Source organism: Pelodiscus sinensis, chromosome 1 (genome assembly GCF_052426305.1).
Source record: "Pelodiscus sinensis isolate ZL-2025 chromosome 1, ASM5242630v1, whole genome shotgun sequence".
Taxonomy (NCBI): domain Eukaryota; kingdom Metazoa; phylum Chordata; order Testudines; family Trionychidae; genus Pelodiscus; species Pelodiscus sinensis.
Genome location: NC_143052.1, coordinates 177,745,481 through 177,771,509, shown reverse-complemented (window position 1 = coordinate 177,771,509; position 26,029 = coordinate 177,745,481). Strand labels below are relative to the sequence as shown.

At 39.7% G+C, this 26,029-nt stretch overlaps 1 protein-coding gene across 5 annotated transcripts in view; it reads right to left on the bottom strand.

The window, feature by feature from the left end:
• The window catches only part of LOC149525675 (uncharacterized), a 444,259-nt gene that overhangs the window by 217,493 nt on the left and 200,737 nt on the right, over positions 1-26,029 (bottom strand). Inside the window, exon 4 of one of the 5 annotated variants that reach the window (XM_089773546.1) lies at positions 1,790-24,994. The exons of the other annotated variants lie outside the window; for them this stretch is intronic. Coding sequence (XP_089629672.1) covers positions 24,965-24,994 — 30 coding nt within the window. The 3' untranslated portion in view covers positions 1,790-24,964. Of the gene's footprint in view, positions 1-1,789; positions 24,995-26,029 lie in introns of those variants that run through there. 5 annotated transcript variants of the gene reach the window in all.

The window sequence follows — 26,029 nt, the reverse complement described above, 5'->3', positions numbered from 1 at the left end:
CCCAAAATCCTGTGGGGTTTGCTCATCGTGTGGTTTACCTGTGAATGACTGTGGTGTGAAAGTGGGGATAGGGGCTGCTGAACCTGGGGGCTTATGAGGATGGCAGCTTAAAGTGCTGTTTAATCCAGCCCACGGAGTCCAAAGGCACATGAGGGTACAGTGTGGCATTGCTGTGAAACCCAGCCAGCTGAGTCCAGGGACATATGAGGGGGTCAGCTTGTGAGTGCTGAGTACCCAGTCCTCTCAGACGTGCTCTGATTAGTGGGTGTGAGTGTCTGTGTGTGTTGCTAAGGTGGGAAGAACCCCATCCTGAGGAACCTAGTTCCTGCAGGAGAGCTCCAGTGGGAGGGGGAATTGGCAGCAGGGAGAATTCAGCTCCATATGAAGCACCAACAGCACACTGATAGAACTGTTAACCTTCCCCAGTCCCATAAGGGTAACCCTGATAAATGAGCATGAGCATACCCCAGAGTATTGGGCAAATCTGGTAACACTAAAGATCTGGCCTGTAGAACTTCAGTATCTTGACTTTGTGTCAAAACCCAACAGTGGAAAAATTCATCCACCAATAGCAAGAGATATGCTTTCTCTAGCAAATGGAGTTGCCGCAGCATACACCATCAATTTCTACAAAAGCTAAGATTTCACTTTAAAAAATGTGAACTTAAATTTCTAGCTCTTACAGTTGTGAAAATAGCCTTCCCCAAGTGAATCAAATGTTAGCTGCATCTTTCTATAGTTTCAGAGAGGTAGCTCTGGTGCTTCCAATGCTGCTTGTAGCATTGCTCAGCTCTAAAATAGAAAAACCAACAGGACACTGAACAGTTTCTCAAGAGCTATTGATAAACCCATGGATAGCCATATTAGTTTTATTCAATTTCTGCTTTGGAAGTAGCACAAAAGATTGGCACTGGGGCTAGGCATAGAGGTGAGATCCAGAAAATGGAGGTTGGGCAGTGATAATCAATGATACTTAGCTCTTATATGGCAATTTTACCAGTAGATATCAAAGCTATTTACAAAAGAGGTGAATATAATTAGCCCCCTTTTCCAGAAGGGGAAACAGGAACAGAGAAATTATGCGAGTTGCCCAAGGTCAGTTATGCAGATCAGTGACAGAACCCAGATCAGAATAGCAAAATACCTGCCTCCTCAGTATTCTTGCAGCAGCCAAGAATCTCTGGAAGAGAAGCAGATACATGCCCAATTCATCCTTCACACTAAGGAAACAAATGAAATTAATTATCTGTGGGTGTGTCTACACTGCACCGTTACTCGAAATAAGATACACAATTTGAGCTACGTAAATTGTGTATCTTACTTTGATGCTATTTCAAAATAGCTTATTTTGTCATTTGGTGCTGTCTACACAGTGCCAAATTTTGAAATAAAGCACTATTCTGAAATGGCCCTTCTCCTCGTAGAATGAGGTTTACAGGGACGTCGGAATAGTGAGCCCAAAATAACAGACTTGCTGTGAAGATGCGCCATAGCTATTTTAGGATACTTTGGTAGCCCAAAACAGCATTGCAGTCTAGACATACCCTATGATTGTAAGGAACTACCACCACTCCTTTTCCAGGAGAAAAGAGAAAGGAACTGTAAATACATTTTCACTCATTTCTAGCATTACAAGGTGTAGGCAAGGTTCACTTCCTTCTGTCATCTGCCCTCGATACCACAAAGGTGTAAGAAAGCAGGAGAGCATGTTTCACAATGCTTTTTCAGCACTTGCACATTTTCATGAGATGATTATAAAGTTCTTCAAGATATGAAAGCACAACTGGGATATTATATCTGTCGACAACTGTTGTTTTCTTATAAAAATGCAAGCATTTGTCTGATATTGTATTGAAAAGATCTGTACCTGGAAGAATCACAGATTTATCCAAAAAACTGATCAGAGACAGAACAGAACTTTTGGTCATTTTGTCCAGCTCCCCAGATCAATGCTACATTGTCCTTCTAATGTATTTACTACCACTGCTCTTAGGAGAAAAATATTCTACAATTCAAGAGAATGATATAACACTTAAGATATTAACATGGAATAATGTTATAATTTTACTAGTTTCATACAAGAGTCTCATGGACTTATGTAATGATTGCTGTGAATTCAACAAAAGTCAGCTAAGAGGTCCCTTTCTTGGAAAACAAGAACTCAAAGAGAAGAAGATATGCTATATCCTGTTTCCCCTCCCCTTCATTGCCTTTCTTCCAACTCCTGCTACCAATGTGTCCTTAAGTCCTACCTCATATAGGTAGGGAATGTAGTGTTTGCAGTTTTGGAAAGTGTTTGTCGTTTTACACGCACACACACTTTTCTCTTATGTATTTGAAATGTTCTGAGGGTAACTTTAAAACACGCAAGTCTCTGCCAATACATCCCCTTGCCGTGAAGTTAAAAGAATCTCCATTTTTACAAGAACTTTTGAGTTGAGAAGGAGAGTTCTAAGAGGCTGATGATGAGATGTTGTAAGTTATGCAAAGCACAGAAATCTATTGTATGGGCTTATGTAATATAATGATGTATATGTCATTAAGGAGCTTTGACATCCTGATCCCACTGAAGTCAACCACAGAACTCTCTCTGACTTAAATAGGGCTACTTGCATGCAAATTTGCTAATCTTGTTTGCAAATTACTGTTTGTTTATGCAATTAAATGGCCAGTGGGAGCTGGGAAACTGCTAATTTACCTTCTGTGTAAACCTGGAGTTCTTGTAACAGAGGGTTGTTATAGAAACTAGAAGCCAAAGCATTGTATACCTAACCAGTGGAGTAAATGCTGATCTTAAACCAATGACCTTTTGGAAAATATAATTAAGCAAGTGGATGGCCATACTGTTGCAGGCACTGTTTGCACTTGACTAAAGAATGTGGGTTTATTTAAGAGTAGTTTTGTATTAAGAACGTTTTTAAAAAGCAAAGAAATAGTTTGTGGTATGCAAGAGTTAATGTCTGTTTCTATATAGATATGAAGTCGATTATTTCAGTGGACTGAGAATCACAAAGGGCTCAGGTGAGCAGCAAAGGGTGCCTTTTAGTAGATTTCCTATGCTGCTATATATTAACATGGGAATAGGTAATAGCCTACACATAACAGTAAACTACAGACCTGGAAATAATGCTCCTCTATACTGTAAATTGGCAGGTCTCTCATTAAATCCATGGACTCTATTCCTTTTTTATTATTATTATTTGGTCATTATACCCCCATTTAATATTTTAATACTATACTTTGGTAATAATTACTTCCAACTTTTTCAGCAAGCCCTCTCATCACTCTCACTACCTGTTTTTCTTAATTTTCTTCCAGTACAATCTGTCTACTGGGTATAATAAATGAATTTTATTAGTAGTCCAAGAATGCAACAGATTCATGCCATTACCCAATACCCTACTTATATGAGACTAAATTATAGCTGATTTTTGAATGCCCAGACAAATTCATGTGTCTTTTAAAAGAAATCCATATCCCTGATTTAAATGAAGATATGCATACTGTTAATAGCATGTTAGAAACACTACATAAAAAAATAGCAACAGAAAAATCTGTCTTCTCAGGTGATCCGCACTTGCAGTATCTACTATTTACCAGCATTATTCTCAACTTTTTGTATCATATTTCACAATCCTGATTTCCATTCTCTTCCTTTTACAAATATTACATAAGTATAGATAACATCATCATTGTCATATCTACCAGGACTTTTGTCACTGAATGTGGCACTACTAGAACCTTTTCAAGATGCGCGTCTAGTGCCATGTACATGCACTTGATTCTTTAATCTCACCCATAAAACTGGGCATGCAGTGTGTTACTCTCATGGTCTCCCTCCCCCCACATTTTTAAATTGGCAGTGAAAAACATGATGAAGGGGAAGTAGTCTGGATTCACCTGTGGGTTTTGTTGTTGCTGCCGCTGCTGCTAGAAGTCGATGGTAGTGGTACTCCTGTCTTGACTTTAAAACCTTTAATACAACTACCATTAAGTCTGGTCACTAGTATGGCTGCTTCCTTGGCCCAAGCTAATTTTATGTATTGATGCTTTTCTAGTTAATATACAAAATTTTATTTTATAATAATATATGGAGATATACCATCTTATAGAACTGGAAGGGACCTTGAGAGGTCATTGAGTCCAGTCCTCTACCCTCACAGCAGAACCAAGTAGCATCCTTGACAGATTTGCCCCAGATCCCTAAATGGCCCCCTCAAGGATTGAGCTCACAACCCTGGATTTAAGAGTCAATACTCAAACCACTGACCTATCCCTCCCCCTTTGTTTGACTTTTACCTGAACTCTTTCGCCAAGGCCTAGTTCACCAGCCTATTAACATGCATTGTTCTTATTCCTCATTAAACCTAACATTTACATTTGTTGAAAATTACTGTGGATGGGTTAAATATTGGATCTGGGATGAAAGTGAAACACAAGCTCAAATAAATCCTCCTGATCTGAAGCCTTATCTATAAGTGTCTGGGCTGTTTATTGTTGATGGAGGAAATCACCGATAATAAAACAAAAAGGTCACGATATAAGGAAAATGCAGTTGTTCTATAACCTATGCTAACTGAACTGTTCTTGAGTTTTGTTTTGCTACCTTATGATGTAGAAAAGGCACAAAAATTTGATTTTCATAAGCAAAGGAGGGATTTTTTAGGTTATTTTTGTTTTGTTTTGTTTCTATAGTAGTAATGTTGGGTCTTGTGTAACCTGGATTTGGCCTAAGGGCCTGGAAAATGCTCTAACCCTCACGATAGTTGGAGACTTGAATAATTCAGAGAAGGGGGGGATTTTTAAGTCAGACTTTATAATTCTGATCTAACATTTTTCCTAATAACTATTTAAAAACTTTAACTACATGAAAAACTTCTTTGGGAAAGATTCAACACACAGTTCTAGTCCTTTGGGCTTCCCACAAAAACAGGTATAACAAAATTTGATACTTTTGACATTTCTATGGTTAAAAACAGCTCAAATGTTCTATATACTGTACCATGTATGAAAGAACATAAAGCCAATCCCCTTCTCCCTGCTTTTGGAGGTCAACTTCAAATGCTTATTGCTCTACTCTATTTTTGTTTTAATTCTCCTACCCCTTCCCCCCAATTTCTAATACACAGGTTATCTGGCTCATTTTCAGACTACTGAAGTACTTCTGTTCTAAAATGCACAATAGGCCACAACCACACATGTTACTTTGAAAAAAAAAAAAAACCTTCACTCTTTCAGTTTCTAAAATGTGTGAACATAAAAGAAAATTTAGATGGAAAGCTAATGACAACAAATTTAGAGAGTTCTAGCCCTTTCCCATGAGAAGGTGAGATGAAAATATGCAGACAGACAGACTTTTTTCCCCCTGGAATCTAGAATTGCATGGGCATCTGAAAAGTGTGTAAATTAACAGAGGAAAAATTGGTACACAAACCTCTAAAATTAATTTGTGCAAATTCAGCTCTAGGAACAATTGAAGTTTAAAATGGGTTTCGTTGTCCAAACTGTAATTTGATTGTCTTTTCAGGAGTGCAGAGAAAACACCATTGTAGAGAAGGGAATTGATATTCAAAGCACCATTGAGAAAAGAGTAAAGATGAGACAGGAGCTAGTCACTCAGGTACTTCAGAAAATCCCATTTTACATGCCTGAAGAACTAGTAAATTATGTATATATTTAAAATAGGAAATAGATCCTCAGATGACTATTTTCCTTCCTCTTATAGCTCTACAAGGAGCTATTTTTCAAAGTAACAAAACATTTTATATTTTCAATACTTGATTTTTTTGGTTACAATTATTTACTTTTATAAAATATAAACTAACATTATTGAGCTATATGTTAACAAGCTATATTATGGCATATATTAGTAATCTGCTACAGACTATTATACTGTCTTTTAGCTCAAATGACAAAAGGCTTATGCTTTCAATGGCAAAGGCCAGAGTTCTAACCCTAATTTCACACTTTCACTGCATTACTATTTATACGCAGGATTGGAGAACCATTGTGCTAGATACTGTAAACACATTATCAGTGCAAGTCCCTAACCCAACATTTTTCAGTCTTGATAGGCAATAGACAACTACAAGTGACTGATTAGATACAAGTTTCAAGAATGCCTATATTAAAAAATATATATATATTTAGCAAACTCCTGCCCCATTACCCAATCTTGTTTCTACACAGATGATCAAATGATATATGATTCCACCTTGTCACTGCTAGAGGGACAAAAATTCCATTTCTCTTCAAGTTTTTCTATGTCAATTGCAGCACAGATCTGTTAGAGGTGCACTCATCAGGTGGTGATGGGTTTTAGATTTTTGTTTCACAACACACCAGTTAATGCACAACTGTTGTGGCCTATAGTTGTACCAGACCCTACTATTACAAACCTGAGTGACACCCACTGTAATCCCATCGCCCAATCTGTATTTCCATTAGGCCTGTATATTTTCTACATTGTCACAGTAAAATCCTGGAAGTAAATATTTTCCAGTTTTAAAAAATACAAATGTAATTTTGGTGCTTAAGGCCTCCAAGGTATTTCAGTGGAAGAAATAATATAAAAAAGACTACATGTTGCATAAGCAGAAAAAGGGAAACTTAGGGCACGGAGAGAGGGAGATTTCCATTGTAGACTGTAACAAAAAACAGGAAACCAACTATCCAGAATGTAAAAATAGGAAAGTATTTTTCTACTCCATCCATATAAATAGGTGTATGAATGGAGTTTTAACTCAAAACATTTGTTTTGTCATAAAACACCCCTTTTAAGATTCAGCTTGTTTTGTTGTAATTTTGACAAAATTGGCACCATATCTATGGAAAAACACAGTAGGTAAGTGACAATCCAATCACAAAGTACCTAAATCACCTTCTATATCCATAAGACACTGTACCTTTCTTTTGTCTTCCCACTCTAGGCTTTTGTACCAAGGTTTGCTCTGTCATTTAAACTTTCAATTAAAAATCCCAGTAGTGTCACATATAGCACAAGCTCAAAGCTACATGCCAATGTGAGAGAACTGCATGCTACCTAACCTAAATAGTTTAGTAAGAAAATAATTTATAGTGATGCTGCAACTGCAGCTAGCTTTCTAGCCCCACTGCCAACAGAACTGGCTTCATGTTGCCTTGTCCAAACTTCTGCCTCCTGCAAATTGTGCTCCTTCCTCCAAATGCCATCCAAGTTTACACAAATTGCGTGAGAATCCGGGCTACACCTCTAAGAATCACTCCAGTTGGTAGGTGGCCATATGGAACCTTGGCACCCTCTGGATTCTGAGTGACTCCAGGAGCAGCCCCTGGTTAAGGATGTTAAATAGCTAAGTACTCTCATTTAACCAGTTAACCATTTTAACCTCTCTGCCCTTAATGTAATTTGCACAGACAGCCCTGGAGGCTACCTAACCAGCTGTCTACAAAAAGCAGTGCTGCACAGACTCTCCTCATTGCTGCATTATGCAGTTAGGCTCCTGGTAACCTCTACACACACAGGGTTTGGGACAGGGTCTAGTTCCTGGACTAGGGAAAGCCACTGGTGGGGTGGGTGAAAATGTTTTTTCTAAGCATGCAGCCCAACAGCTGCCTACGGAAACAATACTATTAAAAGTGTGAATTGTTCCCATTTGTCTCAAAGGAGTTTTAATACTGAACCTGCCTGATGACAGTTTATATGTCTACATTTTCAGCTTAAGATCTTATGCAAATACACTCAAAATTAAACAGACTGGAGATAGGAGATACCAAAAACCCAGTCCTTCTACTTAAGAAAAATGTGGTGGAGGGGATCAGACTCTGGGACTCAGGTCCAGATCAATCTCTCTGACTGTGAAGCTGACATTGAGAATGGGGATGTTACTCAGGTTCCTGGTTCTACAGGAAAGACGTGTACACTCAGTACTGCCAACCCAAACACTCAAAAATCATGAGTCAGGCCCCAGAAATTACTTGGATTAGCTTAAAAGTACTGAGATTTTAAAAACAGCTTTTCCTTCTAGGTTTTTGAGCTATTAAGTGCACTCAGGTCTCCTTTTCAAGCTTTTCTTCACCAACACAAAGACTTCAGATTTGCTTATTTATTTAAATGAAAGCAGAAATTCCCGTATAATCACTGTCCCTGGGAATTACAGCATGAATAAAACTTCAGATATGAGACTTGCAATTCAATCATGAGTGTGGGCAACACAGTGTACTATGCATTTTTTCTCTGTCCATTCCTCCTCATTCTTGCTCAGGCCCTTCCCTAACTCTAGCCAGCGCCTACATCACTTTCTTCCCCAATCTTCCCCTCCAACAAATCCAGGTGGCTTCATTCTACCTTAGACTTGATCTCTTCTCCCAAGGGCAATTACTGCCCTCATTCATCTCTGATGTCTTCCAGAGGTTCGGCTGTAAGCCCTTTAGGGAAGGAGAGCATCATTTTGTTCTGTGTTTGTACAGTTCTTAGCACAATGAAGTCCTGGACCATAATGAGGGCTGCTAGGCATTGTATTGATACCCATAATCAAGTACAGGGATCTTTCTTCTCCTCCCTCCAAACTCATAGGGAGGATACCTCCTCTAATGTAATTTCAGATGAAGGTACTGTGTAACCCACACACCTTCTTGGTGTGGTGCATCGTCCCATCTAGTAATACAGAGACCACAAAAAGAGATAACGAGTCTGCTCTACAACCTTAGCTGACAGCAAGCTGTCTTTTAGTTAATGCAGTAGAGGCACATACACTAAGTTTCAGAAGTCCCTGGTTCAATTCCTCCTGCAGATGGCCAGGATCTGCCAGTCTTACAACTGCAACAAAGTAAGAGTCGCTATGTCCTGCTCCACAAAGACAACTAGTGTATTGGTGGGGAGAACCATTCAAACACTTCCTAGCCATTGTAGTTCTGTAATGGCAGCCTCAAGGAGACTATGCCTATTCCGTCTACTTGGATGAAGGCATAGGAAGACTATTGCCCTTTCAGATGGCTCTGTGAGCTGAGAGCATAATTACCCACACAGGAAAACCATTTTTCTTAAGGTCTAATGGACTTTCCCCCTCCCCCTGGAAATTAGAAGGAAGACAGGTCGGGATGAAAACTGTCAAGCACAATCATTGAAGACATCAAAGACAAATGGAATAGGGCATAGTGAATATCACTGGAGAATTTGGGTTTTGCAAACCAAGGGGGAGGGGAGGGTGTCATAGTTTTTCCACTATTTACTTCTACTTCATCATGTGATTTGCTGTCAGCTTAATGCAAAAATTTGAGCTTATTTTTAATTGTACAACACTTGGGCAGCTTTATGGCTGCTTTGTGGTCATGTTCAATGCAAATAAATAATTTTACTAATTTCTCATTGAACAAATAGTATAGCAAAGGTAATCTTCTAAATGTCTTCTAATTGATTCTCAAGGTAATCTTAATTCTGCAAGATGCCAAGGGCTGAGACCTGTGATTCCATGTGGCAGCTAATTATTCAAGAGTCATTAGACCCAAAGCAATCATGCTTCCATGAATAAACACCATATACACTCAACATACAAAGGAGGGAAGAAGAAAACTTGGCATCTCTATGGTGCCAGAATTAAGATATATGGGCTGCCTTGGTTGAGAAGTGAAATGTGTGCTCTGGATTTTTTGCTTTTCTAATATTTATTTTTGTGTTTTTTCCCTTAAACTTTGAACCTAAACCCTTAAATTCACCTTAGTGAAGTGTTTTATGTAAAAAGTTACAGTAAGTTGTGTTAATGAACCACCACTGATAATGTTGTTGAAAAGGTTTAATATGTTGAAATTTAATTCTAAATCCCTAGAAATACCAGGACACTTCCACTTTATTCTGTTATGTATCATATGCAATACGTTGTTTAAATATTGTGAACTATATATTTCATATAAACAAAGGGGAAAGTCTGATGCAGTATTAACTTCCATAACACAATGTCTTTTTTGAACTTTGGAAAACACAAGGAATTATAGCCTGAGGGCTCTGAAAGTCTGAATCTTGCAAAAAATTACAGTGGAGAGTGCACTTTCTAAAATCTGAAATTACTTAGCTCTATAATGAAATGCAACTTATCCTTGATCATAGCCCCTGACACAAAGCCATGTTCGACTCCAGAAAATGTCTGTCAACCCCTTAATATTAATTTAGTGTATTAAAATCATATTTTAGAAATTCAAAATTACTTACTTGATTAATCACAATCAGGCTAACCATTGAAGTCAACACTAAACAGCAATCTAAATACTGGGCCAGATCCTGAAGAGGCCCAGTGTTTTTTATTCCATTTTTAAAATTGCTCACAGGGTTTTTTTGCATCTAAACTAAACTACAGATATAAATATAGATAAATACACCCTTCAGATCAGTTTTATATATATATATATATACGCACACACACACGCATACTTCAGATCAGTACATTTTCCTGAGATGTTTTATCTAACTAAAAGTTATAGCTTACCCAAAACCAGGAAGTTGTTCGGAGCATTGGGCATGTAGCTTCTTTGATTAGCATGGCAGTTTGTCTTTCTATTTACTAAATTCAGATCATAGGAAGAAGTTTTTATCATATTATAATCTGAGTCCAATAACCAACTGATGGCATTTAACTGATGATGGGTATTGTTGGTAAGACAATGCAGAATGTGCAATTTGCAGATATTGCTTTTCAAGCTATCTTTAGATTTTAAAATCTAGCTTTGATCTGTAATTCAAATCACATAACATCTTTGATTAGTTCCTCTATTCTGCCCTTAAAAAAAAGCTTTATGGGGAGTGGTTGGTGAGCAAAGGAGGAATCTATGCAGAGACAATCCATCACATTTCTGTCTTAATTGAATGACACCAGAATGAGATCAATAAAATGTAACAAGAGACAGCTTTGCATTTCCACATTCAGATATTCTCTGCTATTACTACCAGCCATCACCGTGACCAGAAAGCGTAAGTGTGGTACTTGAATACTGCTGTCAAGCAAGATGTTAGTACATGAGTAAACTTTTAAGAAAAATAATAAAACAATACTGCTAAGTTTCAAAAGGCCAGTGCAAACAATATTACAGGTGCTGCTTTTAAGAGCTATGTTGCAGAAACATAAGAATTTCCAAACAACATGTTCAAAGGCAATGTTTCAAATATAACTCCATTCATCCCCATGAGAAAGACAGAGATTGTCTGACTGGCAATGTGGGTGACCTCAAATCTGCAAATTCTACCATAAACCATGACCAGCTGTGATTTCCCTCTGTCCAAGGATCCTGAGATCTCCAATGCATTATTGATAACCTCATCACTGTGCTAAAAGCAAAGGCTGACATAATCCTAGACTTTTCTTGAAAAGCCCTAGCTTCACCTAGCAATCGATTGCAAGCAGACATAAAATGAAGATCAAAACTGTACATGTGAAAGCAAGAACATGTTCATGTATTGTATCCATGTCAGTTGGTATGAAGTATGTATTTAAAAAAAACCACTACCAATTCCAAGGATCTGATACAACTTATCATACAATGGTAATGTCTCATTCTTAGAGAATATATATTTTAATTAATTTTGTATGTTTACTTACTTTCAATCAGTCTTGGAATCTTATTTATAATTTGTATTGCAGGATTGGAATCTGATTGGAATAGGCAATTTATAAGCACATAGCAAGTGGAAGTTCTTGTCCTATCAAGTTAACCATCCAAATTAAAATAAGGTGCAATACATGATAAACAAAATTAAGCAAAGAAAAGGAGCCAGCACAAGAGTAACAAATAAAATTACTTGTATACACAGATTAGTTATTTGAAAAATAAAAGGATATGAAACTAAAAGTATTATCAACTTTCAGTCTTAGATTAGTATATAAAGACACACTTAAAAACAATGCCCCATGGTAAATGTTCTCTTTATGATTTCAGCCACAATTTCATATTACAGTTTGAAACTAAATTCCATATTGAAACAGTTGCTGATTAAGTACAAACACCTTTGCCAGAAATTATTAAAATCCAGCTGATGAAATACTTGGCCTTTTAACTTCAATAAATAATTCTTCCTGCCTGGCTGACTGCATTGCTTTGTTTCCTCATTACGATGGCCATGTTCAGTATGAAAGCAGCCTTTAAAAAAAAAAAAAAAAAATCTGTTGACCAAACAACAGTCAAAAATAGCCAGAACAGAAGGACTAGGTTGTGCTAAAACATGACTTTTCAAACAAGAAAAGGCTTTTCAAACTAATAAAAGGATCCTGCTCACAGTGTTTGTTAGATTTTTCTTCTTCACAGCATAGTTTAACAGGCTGAAAAAATTTAGTTGACTTGCCATTATTATATCAAAACAAATAGTATGATTCATTGAAAGTACAATCTATCCTACGGTTTCTCTTTTATAATGATATCTCAATGAAAACTTACCAATATCTTTTACTTCAGTACTATATGATTATGTTTATTATTTCCTTTTCTGGTAACATTCTTAGAAGGGAAAATAATGTAATAGATATGAGACTCCCTTGCTTCTGAATTGTGAGCATCGATACTGGTAAACTATATATATTCTGAACTTCAAGTTATTGTAAGTGTTAAGATATACCCCTTAACTTTCAAATGCTGCATATTTTAAATGTTATTTACTCCTGGTAAAACAAAAAAGCAGTTATGTAGCACTTTAAAGACTAACAAGATAGTTTATAGGTGATGAGCTTTCGTGGGGCAGACATTTCGTGTCATTCATTTAAAAAAAATTAGGTAATGGCCAACGCATCATGTACTTATATGATTGTAGTCTCCTTACTAAAGGGACCTCTGTTTTATTCTAAAAAGACCCTGTGCTGCAATCCAGACTACAATTCCCATGAGCCCTTGGAACGAAAGAGGTAGGGGGGACTCCTGTGAGAGAGAGGAGGCTCTCTCCATGTGCTTGAAGAAGAGGCCCAGCAGTCTGGGACTCTGCCTTGCAGTTTGGAACCAAAGGGGGAGCCAGGCTACTGCCAAGGACATTGACCCAGTGCAGGGGCTGTTGGATGCAGCTACTACATGCCTGTTGGAACTGGGAGTTAGCAGGCTGCTTCCTATAGGCACAGCATGAGGCAGTAAGTTTGGGCCTTGCTGGAAGAGTGCTGCCTGGGACAGAGCTGCTGTTTAGCCTGGACCAAACCCTCACTACAGCTGCAACATGAGCGCACCAACGCAAGCAAGTGTCTGGGACTGAGTATAAGGGTGTGCACACTCTGGGGTGGAGTAACTGTTGTCTAGCTATATAAGCTTCAGTTATTGTTATGTGTTTTGTTAATGCTATTCCTTGCTAATCTGTTAATCCCTGTTTAGTTAAGTAAAGATGGTTTATTTTAAAGTATTCTTTTAGATGTATATGATTTGTAGTTGTTCTGGAATTAGATCCAGCTTTATGTTGGAATGAGTATATTCCTGGAGGCTCTCAAGGCACCAGTGTGTGTACAAGGCCAGCCAGGTGGAGGCACCGCCACTTTACATTCATTGCCAGCAAGGGACTGCAGCAAGGGGGTGGATAGGGCTTTCCCCAGCTAAACACCATCACCACTGGGGTACTCAGGATCTCTTTTGGTGTTAAAACACCAGGCGCCCAGGCACACCTATGAGTGTGACCTGCTCCCCAGTAACCCTGGGAGGAAAAAGGGGGTTACATGATATTAACCTGCCAAACATCCCATTCAGAAACTGTTAAGCAAACTAAACTTCCCTCCAGGCACTCCCAGATTTATGTACAAGCAAATTAAGCTACAGTTTAGGGCCTCAGAGTATGAGAGGCCTCTAAAGAAAAAAAACTAAGTTTTTATTTGCAACCTTGCCTATATACAGGTATATATGCAAATATAAAACTTCCTTATTTCTATTTCATTGTCCTTTCTGTGACAATAAAATACACGTTTTGATAATGCAATGGGGCCTCTTAAATTTGATGTAGTTTAGTGCCTCAGCATTTCTTAATCCAGCCCTGCCTCCATGAACTACTGCTCTCTGAGGGTATGTCTACACTACAAAGTTAATTCGAACTAACGGATGTTAGTTCGAATTAACTTTGATAGGCGCTACACTAGCGCTCCGCTAGTTCGAGCTTAATTCCATGAGGACTAAGCCTAGTTCGAACTTACTAGTTCGAATTAAGGGCTGTGTAGCCCCTTAATTCAAACTAGTGGGAGGCTAGCCCTCCCCAGCTTTCCCTGGTGGCCACTCTGGCCAACACCAGGGAAACTCTATTGCCCCCCTCCCGGCCCCGGATCCCTTAAAGGGGCACGGGCTGGCTACGGTGCGCCTGTGCCAGGTGCAAGCCTGCCAGCACCCAGCCAGCAGACCCTGCACCTGGCACGGCTCGAGCCAGCCACCCGATTCCCCCCAGCCCTCCCCCTCTTCCCGGGACCAGGCTGGTGGCTCCCAGGAGCTTGCCCGGGACCGCAAGAGATGGGCACCCGCCTGGTCTAGTGCGGACATCATGGACCTCGTCCACGAACTCCGCACTAGGCACAGGAAAGTGGCCGTCTAGGGCAGGAGAGGTGCCAGCCTGGCCACCCAGGAGCAGGTGTGCATGAAAATCAAGGTGGTCCACTGAGACCCCCGACCCTGAGCCCTGAGCTTACAATGGCCATACTGGGTCAGACCAAAGGTCCATCTAGCCCAGTAGCCTGTCTGCCGACAGCGGCCAACCCTAGGGACCCTGGAGGGGATGGACCAAAGACAGTGACCAAGCCATTTGTCTCGCGCCATCCCTCTCCAGCCTGCCTTTGGGCAGGGACACCACTCCTACCCCCTGGCTAATACCACTCCATGGTCCCAACCTCCATGACTTTATCTCACTTCTCTTTAAACTCTGTTCTAGTTCTAGCCTTCACAGCCTCCTGCAGCAAGGAGTTCCACAGGTTGACTCTTTGCTTTGTGAAGAACAACTTTCTGTTACTAGTTTGAAGCCTGCTACCCATTCCTTTCCTTTGGTGTCCTCTAGTCCTTCTATTATGGGAACTAATGAAGAACTTTTCTTTATGCACCCTCTCCACACCACTCAAGCTTTTATAAACCTCTATCATATCCCCCCTCAGTCTCCTCTTTTCTAAACTGAAAAGTCCCAGTCTCTTTAGCCTCTCTTCATATGGGACCTGTTCCAAACCTCTGATCATTGTAGTTGCCCTCCCCTCTCCCATCCTCTCTCTTCCTCTCTCCCACCTCCTTTAACCAGTCTCCCCCAGTTTTGTTCAATAAAGAGAGATTCTATTTTTGAACACAATTGTCCTTTATTTTGTACATCAGGAAGGGGGGCTAGGGAGGGGTAAGTGGAAGGAGGTGAGGGAGGAATGGAGTACGAGCCCCCGATGGGGAGGACTGGGATGGCTCTGTGGGCTTCTGGGGGTGGAACCTCTCCTGCAGTCCCCCAATTGCTCCCTCTCCCCAGATGGCAGCCTGCGGCAAGTGCAGCCGGTCTGATGGCCGAGTGCTGTGGTGTGCCCAGTGTGGGTACTCCAGGCAATCCAAGCCAGGACTGCTTAGCAAGCGGGGAACCCTGAGAACTATCTGTCCAGGGTGGGGGTCGGGTCCCTTTAAGCACAGCCCTCAGCTAGCCTGAGACAGCAGCTCCACGCTCTAAGTCCTCATCTGATGCCCTGCCGGCACTGCTTCTGGCCATCCTTAACCCCGGTTCAGGGTCCACTTAATGTGGACATGCTAGTTTGAATTAGCAAAACACTAATTCGAACTAGTTTTTTAGTCTGGATGCGTTAGTTCGAATTAGCTTAGTACGAATTAACTAATTCGAACTAAGTTAGTTCGAATTAACGCTGTAGTGTAGACATACCCGGAGGCAGTGACTAAATGATTGTATCCTTAAAATCTTCAGATCACAAAAATTATCAATGAAAAATAAATCCCTCCCTCCCGTACATGTAGGAGATGGTGCTCTGACAGAATGTAGCCAATGGTAGAATACATTTCATGATACAGATGCTTCATTTTAGGTGGCAATACTGACAGCTGTGCATATCATAAAGACCCCAACTACAACTCTCATTAAAGTCAATGAGGTCTATATAGCAGCTATATTTTGGAATAACTAATGAAATAATATCGAGCTGAGGGATTTCTTACTCTGACTCACAGTAACCCTCATTTCACGAGGAGTAAGGAAAGTTGAAGGAAGTAGACTTCCTGCTGTATAAGCAGCACCAATAGCCAAATTAAGCTATTTTGACTGTATTGCGTAACTTATTCTGACTTTAGCACTGCTGTGTAGATGTAACTGACAGTCTTTCCTTTGACTTCAGCAGGAGCTAGATAGGGGTTGGTAATACTTACTCTCCTACTGGCTGTTCCATAAAGTCATTAAGAACTTCTACACTCTCCAGGCAAGAGATGTATTCATTACAGCCATAGGGATTACTACCATAGTAATAGGATCCCCAACAAGTTAGTAGATAAAAACATCTGCAGACACTGAAGAAAAAAGAGGAACTAAAATATATGAGGTAAAACTGTCTTTTTATTCTGGATTTGTATATTATCTGTGTAGTCCCCTTACTAAAGGTGCCTCTGTTTATTTTCTGGGAGGATCCTGCGTGCTACAATCTAGCCCCAGAGACTACAATTCCCATGAGCCCTTGAGGAAACCAGGAAGAAAGTTTGGTGGGATAAATGGTGGCAGTGCAAATACCAAATAGATAAGCTCCTATTATTTCTGTGTACTTTGTTAATGTTATTCACTGATAATCTGTTAAACTCTGTTTCTTTAAGTTGTTAAGTAAAGATTGCTCATTCTACTGTAATCTATTAGATGTATACTATTTATGATTTGTAATTGTTTTTCTGGAGCTAGATCCAGATTATTGCTGGAATTTTATTCCTGGAGGCTCCCAAGGCACACCATTAAGTGTGTACAGAGCCAGCCAGGTGGAGGCACGGCAATTGTATGCTCTTTATGAGCAAGGAACAGCAGCAAAGGGGTGGATAGGGAATCCCCTTTTATGTTAAAAGGGATCTCCTTTTTATGTTAAAACCATCAGGCACCCAGGCACACCTGTGAGTGTGACCTGCTCCCAAGCAACCCAGGGAGGAAAAAGGGGGTTTTTGTGGTGAGCCAACCAGGAGGAGCAACAGAGGTTACTGTGCATGCTGAAGCCACGGGAATGTGACAAGCTTCACGAGCAGCCAGTTGATCCTCCTCTTCCCTGATGTCCCATACCAGTTTGGAGAAGGGGGGAGGATTTTGGCGTGAATCAGAAAGCTGCAGCTTCAGGGCTATTAGGTTGCCAGAACAAGCACCCTTCAGTATTTGTTCCATCCTTACCTGATCCCAGCGGTGCCTCCAAAATATAACCCCCTTTTTCCTCCCTGGGTTGCTCAGAAGCAGGTCACAGGAGCTTATCTATCTGGCATTTGCACTGACACCATTTATCCTATCCCAGAGTGTGCACTCCTCAGGACTCACAGTCCCATATACTTGCATAGGCGTGCTTGAAGATTCTGCAGCCGGAGTAGATGATTCTAGTCTTCTTCTGTGTGCTGGGTGTAGAGTAGTCCTTCTGAGCCACAGGCAAAGCCAATGAGTCTCTCCCCTCTAGACCAATCAGAAGCAGCCTGCTAGATCCCAGTTCCAAAAGCTCTCAGTCCCAGTCTGTAGCTGCAACATAACAGCTCCTAAACTGGATAAAGTTCCTCCACAGCATCCTAGCTCCCTTTTGTTCCAAAACAATGGAAAGTCCCCAGACTGCTGAGCCTCTCTCCATATGGAGAGAGGCAGACCCCACAAACACACTTCCTTTCTGGTTTCCTCAAGGGCTCACGGGAATTGTACACTTGGGGCTAGATTGCAGCACACAGAATCCTCCCAGAAATTTAAAGCGACCGCTTTTGCACAAAATCATGCCAATGTAGACGTAGCCCTAGAAACAAAAGCAATGTGCAGACCAGATAGAAATAAGATGCACCACCTGAAGAAAGCTTTCAACAACTGTTCCCTCTAAGGTGCTGGCAGCACAACTTCACAAGTGATTAATCAGCCCCACCTAGTCAGAGACTCAGGGCTCCATGCAAGGAGCTGACTGGGCAGGGCTGGTTAATCATCTGTTAAACTGCACAGCTTAGAGGGAACACTGTTTCCAACTCAGTATCTCATGATAAGTCAGGTTCTTAGAACTGTGCAGAACTTGATAACATAGATTTGTAGGCATTCACATAAATACTATCTTCAGTTTCAATCCTAGTCCAAACTAGCCGGCATTTAAAAATGGCGCCGGCCGGCTTCATGCAAATGAAGCCCAGGAAATTCAAATCCTGGGCTTCATTTGCAACTCCGTATGACTACATTACCCCCCTAGTTCGAACTAGGTGGGTAGTGTAGACATACCCTCAGTGTGGACATGCTCTTAATGAGCTATAGCAGTAGTTCTCCAACTAATTCATCTTACTGTTTTATAAAGTAATTAGTTTAATTCTATTCATCACTGGGATGGTCTCCTTGGATCACAGTCTATGCACAACAGTGCCATAGTACTGTGATAGAATGCACTACTGTATTCACACCCCATAAAATTTTGTGATAATTTTTCTACAAAATATCCCTTGTATGATATCCTGTGAAAGGTAAACTTGCTGGACAATAATGTTACAGTAAAATGTATGTCATTTCATTATATGTAAAGTTATGAACATAAGCTAAAATCATAACTAATGTGTGTTTACCTGACAAGACCCGAGAGTAGGTAAACATATTTCTAGAAGACAAAGGACAAGTTGATGCCCCAACCAGCTGTCATCAAAGCTGATTGAGTATCACGTATCAAGTGGCCATTATTTGACATGGAAGGGGAAAGGAATAAATAGATATGCATCTTAGCAAACAGCAAAAGAAAAAAAAAACTTCTCCCCCCAACCAAACTCTGACTTCATGCCTCTTTGCTTTCAGCTGGAAAGAAACTTTTTTTAGGGTGGGGTGGGCAAAATACGGCTTACAGGTTGGATCAAACCCACCTAATGTTTCTGTCGAGCACACGGTACAGTGTAATGACTAAGGTTCTCTCTGGCCCATGGCATAGCAGGGTACCCAGGCTGTCTACTTGCTTCTTGTAACCCCACATTGCTCCTGGAAGCTGCTGCTGCCAATGTCTCTGTGCATTCCTTAGGATGCACAGAGACATTGCTTCTATCACCAGCACAATCTCACAGCTCACATTGGCTAGGAGTGAGAGCAGCATGTGCTTTGAATGGCGTGTGGGGCACAGCATGCAAGAAGCATGGTACCGGAGGTATCCCAATATAGCTATTCCATGCCTTTTGAGCACACCTATTATTTTGAAATGTAATAGGCTCACTATTCCAACATCCTTGTAAATCTCATTCCATGACATGAGGGACATTTCAGAATAACGATTTATTCTTAAACAAGTGCTGTGTAGATAGTGCCAGATTTTGAAATAAGTTATTTTGAAATTGACTCAAAATATGCTATTCCATTTGTTTAGCTCAAATTGCGTAGCTTATTTTGAGCTATGAATACAGCGTAGACACACCCAGATAATCCAGAATAACCTCAGATCATTTCATTTGTAGATTATGAAATCCTACGATGTTCCAATTATTTTTAAAAATCCAGGAGACCGCTACCTTCCCCCTCTCCACCCAAACTCTATAGGCATGTGAAAGTGGGACTGGAAAGAGCAGAGCTGTAGCTCCTGACTCCAGTCTCCTCCTATGGTGTAGTGAGTGTTACTAAAGGCCAAAACTCTTCTATTGGGGATAAGAGTCTGCCTCTTTGAAAATATAACACAAGTAAAACTTATCAACGAACCTACAACATATAGGGCTGACCTTCAGAAAGGAATGATCACGGCAACCACTCTGGGTACCAAAACCCTGATGAACTTTGTTTTCATGTTCAGTCAGTTGGGGATGCAAAAATATTTTCTACTCAGGATATCACAACCCCTAGTACCAGCCACGACTTGTCAGGATGGTTAAACACTGGAATAAATTACCTAGGGGGGTTGTGGAATCTCTATCACTGGAGATATTTAAGAGCAGGTTAAACAGACACCTGTCAGGGATGATCTAATGCTTGGTCCTGCCGTGAGGGCAGGGGACTGAATGGACTTGATGACCTCTTGAGGTCTCTTCCAGTTCTATGATTCTATGAATGTATGAAAGCTACTTGCAGTCACCTATATAAAGTCAAGCACGCGGATGAGGGAAGAAGACATGGCCAGAGTGCAGATTTTCTCTGATCATTGCAAGCTGCTGCATCAGCACACTGGGAACCATTGCAGGTGGTACAACTTAGAGCAACTTTCACAATATTCTTAATTGTTTAGTTAAGGAAACTGGATCTAAACCATTTCCAGAATTGAGTCACTGCAGAAGTGGCTTCATACCACCATCACACAGCTTCTTCATATATCCCAAACGGCAGAGCAAAGACTTAGACCAAAATCTAAGGGCTGCCATTAATAAGTGTGACAGGGCACCTGCCCTGCACTGGCCCTTTATGGGAAAAACACAGTCCTTAGTGAGAGCTGGGGCTTCAGTTATTGCTAATTAGGACCTAGCTGGGGGCTATATAAAGAAGGGCTCTTGGAGGGAGAGAACAGGACTTACTCTTGCTCTGGCTGGAGGGACCTGGCTGCGTGGGAAGCAAGAGGCTTTCTGGAGGTAGAGCAGAGCTAGGGAAGGAAGACAGATTTGGGGAAGCTCTGGCCAGGCAAGCTCCCAGGCTGCAGGATCTGAAGCAAGGCCTGAGACTACTAAGGCCGCAGAGAGGCATCCAGGACAGGCAAAGGCAGCATGTCCACACCTCCTTGCCAATGATGAATGGTCATTTCAGACTGCAGTTTGCCCCTGAGGCAGAAGCTAAATTAAGACTGGCTGTGGGTCACTGAGACAAGGATATAGGGGAACTGGGTGTTCCCTGGAAGGGGAGGACCCTGGAGTACAGATAATGTTAAATCGACAGACACATAAGTGGGCACTGCCAGAGAACAGTGAAGAGGACGCCATAGTCTGGGAGCGACGGAGGTCTGGAAAGAAGTTTGTGGAGTGAGGACATAGGGAGACACCGGACTCTAATGCTTGAATGCAGCTCAATTGTTTATGGTAATGGTTATGATAAGCGTGGATGTTTTATTGGCAGCTAGTGTCTACACATGCCCCTCTCCAACACGCACACAACACCCTGAAGGGACTAGAAGGTGAGAAGTAGATAAGAATAAAGCTTAATCATATCAGTTAAGTAATGGCAAATGAAAATCTATGTGAACATTAATCTTTAGCCTTGTTGCTTGAATAGACTACATTACATAACAAGTATTTTACTAAAAACATTTTAAATTGCTTCCCAAATCTCAGTTCTCATTAAAAGTCCTGAAGAGCTGCAGTTGCTCTTAACTAACAACAGAATACAATTATTTAATTTCATTTAAAAGGCTCATACTTTGTCTGGAAGTTAATTTGGGCTCAGAGATTGCCTGGTTTTCAAGATTAGTGGGGCATTTCAACTCTAGGAAAGTTAAAGTTTTCCTAACTGAAGTACTGTTAAAAAAATCTCTCAATGTTTCAAACAAAATTTAAAACCATCCTACCTGCCAAGAATCTTATTTCACTATTTTTTGCCAGTCCTGCAAATGGCACATATGTAAGAATAAACTCTTTCATTAACAAATGCCAAGTTTCTCTCTTTCAACAACTTTCCTTTTTTTAAAGGCAAATTTTTAAAGAGCTGGTACAAATCTGCTTAAGAAACATCTAAAATTTTAACTTTAAAATTATGTGTTTTGGTAATATTTAAGACACTTAAATGTTATATGTATTGGTAATAAGTTAAATGTTACTTTTCTCAAATCAGTTTTTGATACGATATATTGATGAACAAGAAAAAACACTTGAAGGAATCAAAAATTCAGGGTAGCATATTGAAAAATACTAATACAAAAATATTGAAAAACTGTGCAATTAAGAACAAAGATAAGCAGCACATAAAGAGTGATCCCAGAAATATTGTTTCACTATGAACCTATTCCTGCACCCATTGAAGTAAAAAAGGCAAAACTCCCATTGACGGTAGTGAACCAGAATCAGTCCCTTAGGAAAATGAGTATCATTCCTAAAATTGTTTATAAAATCTTAGAAAAAATGTCCTGCACTATTTTAGGTTTTCAAGTTTTCATATTTTTCTCTCTATTTTGCCATTTACTCTTTAATATTATATCCTTTTGAGCCACCAACATAACTGAGAATTTCATTTAAACAAGTAATTTAAACTCATACTTCACTCTCATGCTCTTCCTTTTTGTTTACTTTGATTCAACCTCAATACATCAACTTTCATGACAGATTTTTCATCACTTCTCGTTTTCTTTAATTATAAAGGAAATTATTTCCCCTATCTTACTTGTATGTGAAAGTGGAACAGATGTTTATATTCTGCATCTATTCTAGACTTGAAAAACTTTTACACGGGGGGAAAAAAACTTTTACAAAGAAAAAAACACACTTGGAAAACAATAAACATCACACTATAGCAAACCTGATTTCACTGCCTGATGCAAAATACAGTGAAGAAACGGTCACTCAGCAAATCATCATAGGAAAACATTATTTTTTAAGTGGCAGGGAAAAAACCTATAGGCTTTTTAAAAGTAATTGCTGCTTAAGTGACTAAGAGGTATGTGAATATGAAAGATTAAACTTCTATCACATAAATCAATTTATGCTTCATGATACTAATGTATTCCTCCATAGAAAAATAACTTGAAGCTCTTGTACAGATAATTTTTTTTCTAGAAGTAGTTTAAAAGCAATGCCAGCATTGCAGTTATCACGTCTATAAAGCAATAACAAAATATATCAAAAGAGTTTAATTTGTCAGATTACCACTTCAAATATTTAGAGGAGAAAATGCTAATTTGGTTTGAACTTAATAATATAAAGTCATTCATTAGCATCAAATGAAAGAAAAGCAATAAACCAATTCAGCCACTAATTCTAACAATTAGACTAAGTACAACAATTAATTGTGGATACTGTAACCTTTATAAAATTAGCAGAATAAAAACTATTTCAATCAATATACTTTTCAACCACTACATTACTTATATAAATTCTTTGGGGCATATCAAAAGTTTTTGAAGGAATTAATCACTGAGGAAAATGGATAAACATATGGTTATGATCTGTTACCATAAATACCAGAAAAAAAGATACTAAATGGGGGATAAAACTGTATCTTTGCTAAAATGGCAGAAAGTTTATTCTCTTGTGTTCTTTCAATATAAGATTTAAAGATATTCATATAAGATTTTTGATTAAAGGAAGTTTGATTTTTCAAATAGTTTGATAGAGGAAATCTGCATTTTAGTGATATTCCTACTATCATCACAATACAGTGAACATGAATTTCGGTCACTGTTTTTTATCTCTTCATTGTAGCTCTCATCTCCACTATGTTTTATTAACACAGATGCAATGCAGCATCACCTATTGTCATTGGCAGAAAGCAATGTCAGTACAGATGTCTCCACATCAACCTTGCTTCATGCATTCACTCTATGCCTCAGGTTTGTGTGGTGCTTGGCTTCGTAGCCCAAAGTCAATCAAGAATTCACAATGTTTTAATTGATACAGGTATTCAGGAACAACCTTCATGAGGGCGGAAAAGTTAAACGTACCACATCAGTGACTCAACATCATAAATGTTTAAAAAAGTAATATGATCTCAAACTGAAATTTTGCATACCTCTGAATAATGCTGATAATATTCCTGTTACTACTATATTTAATCTCTAGAATGCCATTTTCCTTTATACTTGCCTGCATTACCTATTATGATAATCCAATAATATTTTGATTTAAAAAATCCTTAGGAAGTGTTTGTTTATGAAAGGGTTTGCTGTGTTTTAATACTAATTGAACAACATTAATAAACATGTTATAAAGAAAATATTTTTCAGAGCACATACGTGTGCACACGCAGACACACAGAGCTTTCTAAGGAAACTTAGAGTTTAATCAGCATCATCTCGATGTATAAGCGTTGGGTGCTTAAAGCACAAATAAACATTCTAAAGGATTTCAGTGCAAGGAGATAAGATCTCTCTCTGGGGAGACTGCTAGAAACTGCTCCATTGCCTTTGTGCAGACTACTGGAATGTGCTTGCTTTTCATTTCTTTCTTTGTGTCTGGCACTCTGGCCTCACAGGCAGTGTCTTAAGCCATGCAGGGTCAGGGCAAACAGAGAACTGCATTCATGGACAGATCAAGTTTATGTGAGAATCTGCTCCTCCTGTGCCCTCAATTTCCATTTGAATTGTTAATAAAATCTCAGCCTGAAAGCACATGATCCCATCAGTGGGGAAGTCATGCAGAGAATCCTCCAGCTCAGAAAAACAAAATTTCTTTATCTTTTTCATCCTCCTCCAACATTCGTGGGAATTACGCCATGTAACCCCTCCTAAACCAACTCCCATCACAACACCTGACTGCCAGTGAGCAGCTTGCAAGAAAAGAAAAGAAAAGAAAAGAAAAGAAAAGAAAAGAAAAGAAAAGAAAAGAAAAGAAAAGAAAAGAAAAGAAAAGAAAAGAAAAGAAAAGAAAAGAAAAAAAACAAAACATTTGGACAGCAACAGCAAAATCACAACCACAATAATCTCACCTCCCTAGCAGTTTTCTGCTTGATACGCCTTCAGGCAAAAGGAAACATAGACATTTAATTTTTAAGTTAATTTCAAACAGCTGATAACACTACATGGAAGACTTTCCCACAGTTTATGACACTGTATGAACTACAGGCCCACAAAGATAATAAAAGGTCACACATAAAGCAAAGAACAGAGCCATACCCCAATTAACTTGGTTTCCCCATGCAAAAACTGTACAGGAACAAGAGCTGATACTTGCTGCAGGCATCAGGCACGCATCTCTTAACGTTGCCACGGTCTAACTGGGCCTCTTGTTTCTTCTGCCTTGCTCCTCGCAAACTGTTTTAATATTGAACGCTTTTCAGAGGGATGGGCTGATGAAAGAAAACATGAATTTCCTGTTTGCCCTTTAAGGTGGGTTAAAGGGGGTGTTAGTAATCAATTATACAACAATAGGAGAAAGAGAGAATAAAGATTCTAAAGAGTAAATTTCTTACATTTTACAGCTTGTTTCCTAATGTAAGAGTCCCCTGATTCCCTTCGCCATACATTACTATTTGTTTAGGAACAAAATGTAAGATGTTACTCAAATAACTCAGGCATGAAATATAACAATCTACTAGACTTTCCTCAGTTTATAGTTGGTCTTTAGACTAGCATACCACGTTTAAGTGTGACAATAATTGTGTTCACGCATGATGGGTTTACATTCTGCAGTTAGGAGAAATTTTCCATTTCTGCTGGTAGTTTTTTCAATTTTCTATAGTAGTCATTAGCATGAAACAATATGTTATGGAAGATGTGACTTTGGATCCAATCCTGCCAAACCTTACATTCACTGGCTAATCTTTGCTCACTTCAGTTGTCCCATGGACTTCAATAGAGCTACTCATACCAAAACAGGATCTTTTGGATTATAGAGACCCCTCAGGGAAGGTCTACCGATGGGAGGGGGGGCAAGGGAGCTATTGCACAGGAGCCCAGCATTTCAAAAGAGCTCACAGCCACCACCACTAATGTAATAGCAACAGTGGCAGCCAGGAGCTCCAGGCCCCTTTGAAATGCCGCAGGAGCACCACTCCACAACTCTGCAACACTCTGAGGGCTGGGGGACCCAGTGCCATGCTCCAGGTGGTGTGCAGGGCTGCCTGCCCTTGGCCCCACCCCTTCAACCTAAGGCTCCTCCCATTTTGGGGGCTTAGAGTCAGGCATCCCCACACTTTGCCCATGGGACCACAGTGGTTGTTAGCCCTACTACTTCAGGACATGGTCTATAGTTTCCCTTCTCCCTGCTCAGAAAGACTGCACTTGGTAAAAATATGAACCTATTTCAATGTTTATCAATTTCTAAAAAAATAATAAAAAAATATTTTCAGCTTGAATTTTTAGGAGCTATGCAAAATGCATAT